We start from the raw sequence: 13,967 nt of genomic DNA on the forward strand, positions 1-13,967 counted from the left end.
CCGTAATACGAGACGAGAAAAGAAGCATGTTCTGGTAGATCTATGGTCTCTCCAACACCCTGCATGATTGTGATGACACAATTACTTACAGTAATAAGTATACGACTGAGAGAACCAACTGATGCAGCCGGCAAGTGAGTGACTCCTTTTGACTTCCGGCACCCCAGTGCAAGACTGCGTCCCTCTGTGCTTTTTCAGAACCTTTCCCTTTTCCTTCTGCTACTCTATAGGTAGGTAAGTAGGTCAGAGAGGCTTTAATTACCAGTATCAGCCGAGAACGCAGGAGTCTTTCCCTGTCTCAATGTGCTAGACCCCTGGGAGATGGATTGCTGAGGTGGAGTACAAAAGCTACCATCAGCTCCCAGTACCTACCGCACCGCGAGAGCTCTACCAACTTAGCCACCCGGACACACCCGGCTCTATAGGAATATGACCAATGAACATACAAAGAGAAATGCTTAATATAGCCTATACTGTACATCTAACAGCTCACAATATATTATGTTATGTACACGTGTCATGTTTGTGTCGTGAGCTCGTAGGTTGGCAATTTTTCACAAGTCACACCGGTGTATGACAATGTATAAATCAGTTGCTCAAGTAGTACTATTATGTAAAGTGGCTTTCATTCTTCTACGCAGAGGTGACAAGCAACTCCCTGAAAAATGAGAGGTAAGCTCATCTGGGAATGAGAGAGTTACGGTAGAATTATAAATGAAGTAAAGTTTCTCTGGTGTTGAGTGGATGCGTCAAAGCACTTTTGAATACTTTATTGACTGAAAGTAACTTCTACTACTCAGTGCCAACAGGACAAAACAAAATGGACAACTCGACTTACCCTGCTGACACCTCTGCCTCTGTCTTCTCCGTAGTTTGTCCCCAGAATTTCAAAGAAGATGTTGGGGTTGGTGCCATTATCAGTGAACTCCAAGAAACTGGTCAGACCGCTTACACCAAACTGCAAAACACAAGGAATGGGACAGGGTGATTATAGTTAACTAAAACGAATCAAATAACTAAAACTAGAATAAATACAATTATAATTATACAAAATAAAAACATCCTGAAAATGAGGCTTTCCAAAAAGTTGAAACTACAAACTCACAATGCATGGCATAATCTCATCCCTGAGTTGACTACCTCATATTACACTAACACTAACACTAAATCTAATTAAGTTAAAACTAAGCTAAAACTCAGCCTTTTTACAAAATAAACTAAACCAACAAGTCTTTTAAAACTAACTGAAATTGCAAACATGAAGTCAAAACTAAATGACAAAAACGAATGAAAATGTAAAAACTGGAGCAAGGGTTTTGTATTTTAGTACAATCCCAATCAGAGCTGAATTGTTGACGTGTGAATATGTGAATTAGTTTTTCTATCTTAAACAAGGTTTATATTGCCGTCTCTTGCATTTGTTGCTTATTTATTCAACAGATAAACATGAATTACTTACTTAGATACTAAGTCGAATGGCACAAGCAGCGAACAACATTCAGGCATATAGAATCTATAATTGTGAAAGTCAGTGCTTCTGCTTCATCATCATGCCACAATCACAGGCATGAATTACTTTCCAAAATTAGCGTCTTTTCCATTTTATAAAATAAAATAGCATTTGTCATCCACTCAGGCATGACCAATCATATCATCTACCTCGAAGCACACACTGAAATCAAGACATGGCCAGATATGAGTCATCTATTACCATTTTTTCTTTTTGTATTGCCATTTTTATTTGCTAATTTGTATATATTTTGTCTTGTATTGACCTGCTTTTTTAGTTTTTCGGCATTCCGCTGCTTGTTATTTTTTTATGTGAAGCACTTTGGGTTGCATTTTATGTATGAAAGGTGCTATATAAATAAAGTTTATTATTATTATTATTACCCACAAAACAATCGTATCATATTGTGTTACGATTGTTTGTGCTGGGACTGGTACTAAGTGAGGATAATGTGTACTCTTGTGCTTGTGGGTATATATGTGTGTGCATGCGTGTGCGCACTCGCGCATGTGTGCGTGCATGCATGCATAACACCGGAAAGGTGTAACATAGACTGCCACCGGTGGAAAATCACACTTCATGTTGTACCAAAGTCATGAGTTGCCCATCACAGTGTGAATGAGTGCATGAGAATGAGGAATGAGAAATGAGAAAATGTGCATACACCACACGTATATGACAGCACAATTTTTGTTTGTAGTATGGATGCACATGTGCATGCATCTGTGTGTGTGTGTGTGTGTGTGTGTGTGTGTGTGTGTGTGTGTGCTGGTGACAATCACTTGAGGACAATAGCACATTGTGTTGCAACAGCCATTTTGTTGCACCAATGCTGTGCATGACATTTACATGTAAATACACGCATGCACGCACGCACTGTTTGTCCTGCCCTCTAGTAGTGTGACCAGATAAAAGTCACACTGACTGTTTCAGAGTGACAGAGGTGTGATAACTCTTCCTGTGACTCACAACGTGTGGTTGTGCTGTGTGTACCGTGTAGGTGTGGGTGATTCTACCACAGGTCGTTTCGAGGAAGCAATCTGATTGGTTGAAACAGCCTTCTAGCCGTGTGTTAAACCAGCACTGTTCACCACCTAATCAAAACAAATAATTCAGCCGCTCTGTTCTCCCAGAGTGCTAGTTCCTTGGGACATTTGTGGTCGTAGTGACTACATCTGTCATTAAAAATATATATTCTTTCAGCGATTTTCTTAGTTTTAAGGGTAAATGTGGTAGAATTGCAATATTACACGAGAGGGTGTGGGTTAACGTGATTATTGCCACTTCAGTGATGCTTGCGGAACTCGACTCTGTCTCGTTCCTGACCGCATCCCTGTCGTGGCAATAATCACGTTAACCCACACCCTCTCGTGTAATATTGCTTAAGTGTGTGTTCGTGTATAGACACACACGCTGTACAAGAGAGAGAATGAGAATGGCTCGTCATGCGTAGTGAGCTTGTAAATCATCTATTTGCACTATATTTGTATGATACCATTGTGTAACTCTGTTATTATTAACCCATGTATCATGCTTCACATTGACTTAATATGGAATACCTCAACAACTAGGTTTGTATACGTTAGTCAAGCGAATGTGAACTTGATAATCTATTGAATCCATAAATGTAAAAAACTAATTTTGCAGCTAGTGAAGCAGGTTTTACAATAGCAGATTTTACAAAAGTATTTAAAAAGACTTCTATTTCAATTTGTCAAAGAAGACAGGTGGGCATGGGCGGAGTTAATGGGGGTGCAGGGGGGTCGCAAGACTCGCAACCCACGGGTTGAGAACCCCTGCTTTAAGAGACCGGCATCACTATGGTTACAAATCTGCTGTAAAACGTGAGTTGTTGTGACTCTTATGTACATGCTGCTGCGCCGTTATCCTGCCGAAGCTTTTCAGAAAACCTTACTATTTTGATTAAAATGATTAAGGACATTCGAGACATATTACAAAGATTCCCCCGCCAGCCCGCCCCTCTGCAATGAACTAGTCCACTTATTTGTGCAGTTTTCTAAAGTGAACTATGAGAAAACACTGACAGCAATCAGGTAAATAAACAAACTTGCAGGGTTGCAATGTCCTGTCAATGCCGGTTGTTGTTGCAACTTGTGGTGTGCTTCTGACTGTATGTAATCATCTCTCTAATCATGACATGATGACTCGCTGTACGGCTGTAGTGCGTGCGTGCGTGCGTGTGTGTGTGTGTGTGTGTGTGCGTGCGTGCTGCTGTCCTAAATAAGACATTTGTAGGGGTTAGGGCAATGTATAAAAACTGCAAAATAATTAATACAAGTTTTTTTTTTTATTGCGGACAGGATTCCCCCCAGACATTCGCACGCCCTGGGGTCAAGTTCAAGCTACGCCCATGCAGGTGGGTAGGGAGAGAAGTGCTTTAGGGAAATGGAAGAGTAGGGAGACCACCACTGCAGTGGTGTGCTATATTGTATTGACATAATATGTCAGAATATTATTCTATCAAACACCCTAACACTAACCCTAAACCGAACCCTGAGGAACATAGGGTTGAGGGAATAGTATAACATAAAGCAAAGACAGACCTATACAGGCATACCTGCAGGCTGCAGCCAAAGCGCCACTAGAGACATGCACACTCTTGCATGTTGCATGTACAGTATGTGCATGCCTGTTTACACTGCACACAGATGTCCACATGGAATAATTAGCCTAACGTGTTTATTGGCTCCCTGAAAACATAGCCGGAGTGAAACCCATCCAGACACTGTTTACCAGAGCTCATAAGTGAGGGGTTAATTAATGTCAACTGCTCAGTATTGGTTGGCACAATGCACACAGAACAATTAGCTTCTGTTCAAAGATAAAGTTGTAGAGAAATAGAGAGTAACATGTTTCTATGGAGATAAATCATAAAAGGCCATGGTGTCTCTCACCATGGCCCTGTACTCGCCCTGTATTCTCCCTGGCTTGGTCTCTTGTTCCCCCATGGAATGCTGGTTGGCGAACATCAAACTAGCTAATGCAATGGCAGTGTAGATTTGACCTAGTCTTGTACTTCACCCCCCTTTTGCCAAACACACATTGATGGAGCTACTCATCAGCAACATATTAGTATTCGTCATTAATTGTCCTAACGGCTCCAAATGCCAAAAAAGTGATTAAAATACACGCACAGACACAAGCACACCCACTCACATGAACAATCAAAGTGATAACGGGTGGCACATTACAGGTGCTCAGGAGATGACACCGATACTGGCTCTGTTGAACACAACCCTATTATCTCTCAGGTCTCTTGAATGCAACTCAGCAGAGACGACCATCGGGGCTCGTTTAACAGCCGTGGTTCAGCCGGCTGATGAAAATGTTGCCAAGTGTTGCCAAGTGACATGATCTCAAGGTGAAAAACTGAGATAGATATGAAAGCCAATGCAGCGGATTTATTATCGCCTGACACTAATCCTAAATTAGCATTTCACTTGGCTACATCATTCAGTCAAACTGCCATCCGCAAAGTAGTTTTTTTTATTGATATCTAAACAGAGGGCATTGATCCAATTGGATTTAACAGTGATGAAAGAGTTGCCAGACACCTATGCCTGATCTCAAGGTGAAAGGCAGAGATTCATAAAATAAACTGCCGCAGGATCCCCAAAAGTCAACTTTCTCCTAGGAACTGAAGAAAACATGCTCATTACCCCAGCAACGTTCTTATAAGCATAAAACTTTGATGAAGCTCACAGAGCACAAAAAGTGTTTTTAGTTCAGGTAAAATAGTATCCAGCATTTGCGTGTGCGTGCACGCGCATGTTCATGTGTTATGCATGCATGCACAAGTTTCCGTACCTTTTTAACATGCTCGAGCATACTCTTGCCTCCTTGCCAAGGCTTGGAGTTCTTCCTGATGCAGGTCAGGCTTGCCATGCTGTGCCACTTCCTGTCCTCCAACTTCCTGTGGAAGGTATTGGCCAATAGCAGCACAGTATCGTAGATGTAGCGGTTGGTAATCTGCAGAGAGTAGAAAACAAAAAACAAAATCAGGAAAGGTCTTTACAGTAAACCCTATAGACTTATGTACTGCAGGGGTTCTATACTTGTAATGGTGATATACTGTGTTGATCTGACCCCATCAAACCCTGTACACTCAAGACACGCTCCATATATGGGCAGTACAGAATTCATTCCATATGTTCATCTGACCCCCCATGCCAAAGCGCCAGCGCTCGCCTAGCAGTCTGCCGTCTGCCGTCACCCAGGCGGATGCGTGCATACGACCTCTCCCTTCAGGACATCTTACTGGTTATAATTGTATTTATTTATTATTCATTTTAGTGATTGCCGTACGTGACAACCTACCAAGTACCTCTATGAAGTTAACAAGGAGAAAATGTGCCTGTGTGGGCTATAATTATTCATTATTATGTTAATATTAGTGGGGAGCCAGTGGCTCAGGAGGTAGAACGGGGGAATCGATCAAACTAGGATCGAACTGAGAACTGGAAGTGTCCTTGAGGATGTAACTGAAACAGGTACTCCCGAACTTGGTACCTTACCTCCAGTGTTTGAATGTATAGGCTACGTGAATGGGTGAATGCAACACACATCACAACAGAGCTTTATATAAAGGAACTATACAAATGCAATTTACCATTAGTATACTGTGTACATTATTGAAGGCAGTTATCAGAATCAGCATTACAAGATTACAGGTGTAAAAAAGTAGGTGTACTTTTCCAGTACACCGATTCCACACTATGGCCCAATCACAGACGTTTTTAAACTGAGTCGGGCCAAGTGAAGAGTGATTTTTGTCAGGTTTACAACAATGCATTGCTGCGTATCAAGTAAATACAAACAAACCATTATGCAGTATAATAGATGGCATTTCATTATCTGTAGCTGTCTGTGTGGAGTGTGAAAAGCATACAGAGGTGACCCCCCCCCCCCCTTTTTCCACACACGTTCACGCGCACGCACACTTTGTTTTCAAATTCACATTAATTTCTAAAAGGCCCTCTGGGAGTACAAAATGATGAAAAACAGTTGTGGTGATGAATAATTTTAAACCCGTAGACAGGTCACAAAAGGGTTTTCAATGGATTGTGTTACTATTGGGCATGCTAAATAGCAAACAAAGAAAAAAATAAAAAATAAATAAACTTCCGTAAAGGAGTGATTTTCAAGATGACTACTGGAAGCTTTAAATTACCATGTCTAACCCTAGGTTTTAGGGTTCAACGAATGGTTCATAAGATACTGTGCAAGGGTTTCACTGAGGTGCGCAAACAGTGTACGTTTTCAAATGGACTGTCATAAAGCGGCCAAGACATGGGCAATATGCCGAATGCACACTGAGTCTTCAACATTACCAAACATAAAGAATAATTGAATTCCAATTCAGTGCATCAGTGCAGCGTAGCCTATAGCATAGCTGGAAAATCACATTTCCATAGTGGGATGCATCTCGGGGATGCCAGCTTCTCAGTGTGGGAGGAAAGGCAGCATGATCACACACTTCTCTTGCTTGCAGACCATGAAAGCTGTATGACCTTTGCTCCATGTCCATTGTTGCCTCCATGTCCACTTCCCATCATCGCTTTTAATGAAAGAAGAAAAACAACAACAACCCTGTAGCAAGCAAGCAAGCAGGCTGTCAATTCCAGCTCTGCTCACCCACTTCTCTGACATGACTGCCCTCTTTCTCACCTCTCCTCGCAGTGATATGTTTAGTCCTATAGTGGCACTAATGTTCATGTAATTATCCCCCAGGCTAAGCTAAAATTACCCTCCGTTATGTTCTGTGCACCTGTGTGTGTGGAAGGTCAACCACCTACATGTATAACCACAAACTTGGCCATGCACAACGCATGGACTAGAGACTACTATGCACGCGTGATTTTGATTGCGCACTCGCACGTGCAACACACACAAACACAGACGCACACAGAGTGTATACTAATTTTTTTAGGCTGACATGCATTAAAGGAATTGATAAGACTCTCTGTGCCACTGTATCTGAAAATAAGAGAGAGAGGGTGGGGGTGGGTGATTCAGTATGTGATTGATTAATGTGTGATTTACTGAGCCCGTTGTCTCCATGTTAATGATAGGATAATAAATAGAGTGACAAACACACATGACTAATAGCCTACCGCACACTCATTCACTCACCCGCACACACCCAAACGCACTCACACACAGACATGCATACACTTAAGACACAGAAAACAAACAAGGTAATGAATTGGATGGAGAGGCCATTAGTCCAACAGCTCTGTTTCTGTGCTAGCTTGCTTGTATGCGGCTATGCGTGAGGGGACACACACTCACTAAATAATAGTTCCCATAGCCCAACTGACGTGGCCATTTAGGAACAAAGGTCACCGTGAATCATCGCTAAGACAACTGAGCATTCATAACAGGTTCTTTAAGATTCAGATACACACACACACTTCTATATGATTTAATATGCAAAGATTTATTTGGTATACAAATCCAGTGTATGAATCCAGGTCCACTTCTTGATGGAGGTGTACGTGTGTGTCTCATGTACAGTAGTTTTATGTTGTTACCCCTATGAAGGTGTGACAAAATTTGCTTCATTGCTTGTGGTTACTTTTAAAGAATCTCCCAGGCTGAGTTATGTTATGTTGACGTGAATTGAAAGGCGGGACTACGTTGACGACACACAACAACAAACAAACATCATCGTTGCTTTCTCTCTCTTTCTATGCCCTCATCAGACCATGTCTACTTTATCTTTGAATATGTATTGTAATGTCGTATAGGCCAGCATAATAATATCTTGTCTATTGCCATTTAGAGCTTAACGAAAGATTCACAGTACTTTGCTCTCTTGTGCCTGTCGCTGTCTAGATGGATGTGTCCTTTGAATGTCACAACGTCCACTACAGATACAGGATACTCATAGCCATATATGGCTATTATTTTGTAATGGATTTGAAGGACGTCTGTGATCATGACACAACAGGAACACGCTGGTTTGGTTCAGACTGAGCAAGGTTACAACAGTGAATGTGTGTGTGGTCTCTGATTCACAGCGAGGTTACAACAGTGAATGTGTGTGTGGTCTCTGATTCACAGCGAGGTTACAACAGTGAATGTGTGTGTGGTCTCTGATTCACAGCGAGGTTACAACAGTGAATGTGTGTGTGGTCTCTGATTCACTCAAGGTTACAACAGTGAATGTGTGTGTGGTCTCTGATTCACTCAAGGTTACAACAGTGAATGCGTGTGTGGTCTCTGATTCACTCAAGGTTACAACAGTGAATGCGTGTGTGGTCTCTGATTCACAGCGAGGTTAAAACAGTGAATGTGTGTGTGGTCTCTGATTCACAGCAAGGTTAAAACAGTGAATGTGTGTGTGGTCTCTGATTCACAGCGAGGTTACAACAGTGAATGTGTGTGTGGTCTCTGATTCACAGCAAGGTTAAAACAGTGAATGTGTGTGTGGTCTCTGATTCACAGCGAGGTTACAACAGTGAATGTCTGTGTGGTCTCTGATTCACAGCGAGGTTAAAACAGTGAATACGTGTGTGGTCTCTGATTCACAGCAAGGTTAAAACAGTGAATGTGTGTGTGGTCTCTGATTCACAGCGAGGTTACAACAGTGAATGTCTGTGTGGTCTCTGATTCACAGCGAGGTTAAAACAGTGAATGTGTGTGTGGTCTCTGATTCACAGCGAGGTTACAACAGTGAATGTCTGTGTGGTCTCTGATTCACAGCAAGGTTAAAACAGTGAATGTGTGTGTGGTCTCTGATTCACTCAAACAGATTTTTCTCTGAAAGAGAAAACCAGCACTCACGGAACTCATGTTTTAAGGCACTCTTAATTTATTTAATAGTTGACATGGTATGCTGCAGAGCAGCAGCAACCAACGTGTTTCGGCGTTCAAGCCTTCATCAGCGTTGTCTCTGATTCACTCAAGCACACAATCACAAATCACCCAGAATCAAACATTCATTGCAATGCACCTGAACCACCTAAGACGTTTACTGCAACTGCACATTGTGCAACAAATAAATACATAGGGAAAGTCATTCTGAATGCTGAGATTCGGATGGATCTCTGCATTTCATATCGATGGGGGATGCACGCAGAATATTGAAAAAACACTCCAGAACTCAATGAAGCTGCACACAATTATTTTAAGTACAATAAATATTGTATGATGGATTAAGAGATGGCAGAATGCCAGTATCTCACTGTCTATGTGTATGAATAAAATGAACAAATACTACATAGTATACTGAAGTACAGATGATCTCTCTCACGCACACACACACACGCACACACACACACACACACACACACACGCGCGCACGCACACACACATGCACGCACGCACGCACGCACGCACGCACGCTGATGGCTGCAGCACCCACTATGAGAGACAGTAGCAATTACATTAGTGTGCACTCTCACCAATCTACATAAACAATACACAATTACTGGAGCCTGAAGTAAAGCTGAGTGGGATCTGCCTTCTTCCCCATGCTCTCTGCCCTTTCTTCCCCATGCTCTCTGCCCTTTCCACATATGCACATGTGCATTTCATTGCCGTCGGGTGGAAATCCTCCAAAACCGCTCATTTTGTATTATTATTCATATTTATAAAATGTGAACCGTGAATGTAGCCTATCTACAAGGTAGAGCAGGTCGTCCAATGATCCATGGGTCGGCAGTTAAAATCCCGGCTCCTCCTGTCTACATGTCGAAGTTTCCTTGAACCCCAAATTGCTCCCGATGTGCTGGTCGGTACCTTGCATGGCTTCCGCCGCAATCGGTGTATGAATGTGTGTGTGAATGGGTGAATGTAATGCACAATCTATGTAAAGCGCCTTGGATAAAGGCGCTCTATAAATGCACCATTTACCATTTATGAGGGTTATTATCGGCTCCATTCGTCAATGGTGTCACTTCTCACATTTCACTGTAATTGTTCTGTCCCCTGTATTATGTTTACTTGTCTAGTATTGTATATGTTTTGGAGGAGTAAGAAAGAAAGAAAGAAAGAAAGACCCTTCTTGCAGACTTAAGGTGAAAATCATGTGTTCCAATGGGACCTTGAATGTACAGAGAATTTTGCAACCTAAGCAACCATTCTCTGTGTGTGTGTGTGTGTGTGTGTGTGTGTGTGTGTGTGTGTGTGTGTGTGTGTGTGTGTGTGTGTGTGTGTGTGTGTGTTGATGTGCTTCAGTGCAGTGTGAAATTAGGCTTCTTCTTGGCGACTCTTTGAACTGATCTACGTCTACTCCCTCCGCCCCTCCCTCCCTCTCTCCCGACAAAATGTTTTAAACACCTCTCCTCTCTCAAAGGAAAGCATTGTCCTTGACTGATTATAGCCTTTCCCTCAGTCCTCTCACCCTTATAAACACACGCACATCGGCGTGGTTGCACTAATAACTTTGTGGCGGGCCCATCTAGAGTTAAAAGAGACAGGTATCAGTCAAAAGGGAGACATCGAATAGGAAGGATGGATGGTGAAGGATCAAAATATGGAATGTCAGAACAGGTCAACTCCATATATGGAGCTGTAAGGGTTTGAGGTCAGATGTAGAGTTGCTGGCCAATAATGATGACATCGGGGATCTCCATCCATGATGTCTCGTGATGTCACGAGGCATGACCATATATGGTCATGCATGTGGTGACCAACCAAACCAACCAAACAACTGACTGAATTTCATAGTAAATGTGACCTGTGGTCACAATAATAACTAGAACTGCACTCTGCCGAGTGCATACTTGCTTGTTGCACACTAGTAGGCCATAAATGGCCTACTAGTGCGCAAGCAGAGCGCGCAAGTACTTTCGACCGCTGGAAACTATCACATCTCAGTATCTCTGTGAAGGAACGTTTGAAATGTATAATCATTACGTGTAACTATTTGCTACCCAACTACTTTTTTACAGAAAAATGAATCATTGATATGTGATGAAAAAAAAGGTATATAAACTGGTATATAAACTAAAATATATTATACAGTATAATTATTTTATTACTTATTGTAAATTGTCAATTGTTTTAAATGTATTTCATTTTGTACTATAGTGATATTAATACTAAATCATGATCAGAGTAATATGTGTCTCTAACTTCAATTTCTGTAATAATACTTTCAAATTTGTAGAAATATACATGATCTAAAATACTTCCGAAATCTGTAGTTGGATTTGTATCTCAGTGATGACGTAAGAGAAATGGTCATCTGTGTAATCTGGTCCCACCAGATACCACATTACGTCATCGTTGAGAGCTGGGACCAGAGTACACGGTGTGTATATGTATGACTAGCTCTCAGCGATGACGTAAGAGATATGGTCATCTGTGTAGTCTGGTCCCAGCAGACCAGGCACAGATTTACAAATTACAAATCACATTACAACTACATACAGAGTATGTAGTTGTAATTTGATTAGCAGTATACTGTGGTTACTTGGTTCCAAAAAGTGAAGCCAAGTTTTTTTCAACGGTAAGTCTGTGCCTGGTTTGCTGGGACCAGTTACAACATTACGTCATCCTTGAGAGAGTACATGGTGTGTATATGACGTAGTGTTGTAACTTGTAACTTGTAACTTGTAACATTACGTCATATACACACCATGTACTCTCTCAAGGATGACGTAATGTTGTAACTGGTCCCAGCAAACCAGGCACAGACTTACGGTTGAAGAAAACTTGGCTTCACTTCGAAGAGACCAAGCGAAATGATTACTTGCGCGCTCTGCTTGCGCAAGTAACTACATACAGAGTATGTAGTTGTAATTTGATGAGTATGTAGTTGTAATTTGATTAGCAGTATACTGTGGTTACTTGGTTCCAAAAAGTGAAGCCAAGTTTTCTTCAACGGTAAATCTGTGCCTGGTTTGCTGGGACTAGTTACAACATTACGTCATCCTTGAGAGAGTACATGGTGTGTATATGACGTAATGTTGTAACTTGTAACTTGTAACTTGTAACATTACGTCATATACACACCATGTACTCTCTCAAGGATGACGTAATGTTGTAACTAGTCCCAGCAAACCAGGCACAGATTTACCGTTGAAGAAAACTTGGCTTCACTTCGAAGAGACCAAGCGAAACGATTACTTGCGCGCTCTGCTTGCGCAAGTAACAATAAGCAGCAGTACTTGAAGGTCGGGTCTATAATGCATTATACACACATTTATGATGCATTATAATGCACTTACTGTATAAGGCATTATTGACACTCCTTATACATTTTTTAAATAATACTAATAAAACATCTATTTTACAGTTAAGGATTATTTGATTCAGAGTTGTATGCTGAATTTATATTATTTTAGGGCTTCAGGGTATGTTTTTGCCTCATAGAGGCAATGTGTTTTCTACTGGTGCCTGAAAAGTAGAAAACACAGGGGCGTTTAGGAGGGAGAAAGAAAATACCAGGCCGGCATCAGTCAATTTCACCTTCTATTCACACATTCAACTACAGTATACACTACAGTATAATAGACCATTTTTCCATTCATGGCCTAGTTGTCAATCTGTGTACTCGTTTAAAAGTACTCGTCTGGTATTTGTTCAAACAAATACTTTTCCCTTGAGGGTTTTCCATTCATAAATGTATTCCAAGCATACCTGTACTTCATTATATTTATCACAAACCCAGCCTTTATTCGCCCTGGGTGAGGGAGGGGAGAGATAGTATCGAGGGCTTTGTCAGAGTACCTGTTATACCCGTCTGTCTATGTCTACGCCCATATATGGAGACACGTGTCCCTGACGTCATTAGAATATACATAGTCTGTACATTGGCATGCCCATATATGGGCATATTGGTTGGATCGGTTGTGGACAACTGAATAATAGTCAGGCATATATGGATATGCAGTGAATATTCATATGTGCCCATAATTGTACATACATCGGTCGGATCTGCGGTTCTGGATAACCGCATATCCGAATGACTCTGCGGATGGGCTCGCAATCCCTCGAGTCTTAGTGACATGCCTATGTGTGGCCATATCGGAATGGGCATGCATTCATTTTGATTCTCAATCGACATTTTAAGTTATGTGTCTATGCAATGAACCATACTGTATTGTATGTATGCTGTATGCTATAGCAACTGCTATAAAGGAATGCTGTACATGTATTTTTGAGGGGCGCTATAGCCCCTCCTACATATACAGGTTCAATGTTTGTTTTTAGTTCAATGTTTGTTTTTAAAACCACATTGACAATGAAGGGACAATTTACGTCATCTTGTCCCTGACACAAACATTAAATGCCATTAACAATGAAGAGAATTTAATGTTTGTGTTTGCACCGTTTGTTTTACATTACCATTACATCACCTAATCAAGTTCAACATGAGTTAGACGTTAATATATTAGCGCCCCTCACTTCACACGGGTGTCATTTTTTATGCAATTTCTCTTTACAATTTGAATGGTTTGAAAATCAAACCACAGCTTGATAT

The 13,967-nt window shown here is 41.3% G+C and overlaps 1 protein-coding gene across 2 annotated transcripts in view; it reads right to left on the bottom strand.

The window, feature by feature from the left end:
- The window catches only part of grid2 (glutamate receptor, ionotropic, delta 2), a 603,942-nt gene that overhangs the window by 165,650 nt on the left and 424,325 nt on the right, over positions 1-13,967 (bottom strand). For both annotated transcript variants that reach the window (XM_080765357.1, XM_080765356.1), the window contains 2 exons: positions 5,339-5,500; positions 839-958 (listed from right to left, as the gene is read on the bottom strand). In XM_080765357.1, coding sequence (XP_080621483.1) covers positions 839-958; positions 5,339-5,500 — 282 coding nt within the window. The remainder of the gene's footprint in view (positions 1-838; positions 959-5,338; positions 5,501-13,967) is intronic.

The sequence above is a fragment of the Protomyctophum bolini genome, assembly GCF_963924005.1.
Source record: "Protomyctophum bolini genome assembly, chromosome: 6".
NCBI lineage: Eukaryota > Metazoa > Chordata > Actinopteri > Myctophiformes > Myctophidae > Protomyctophum > Protomyctophum bolini.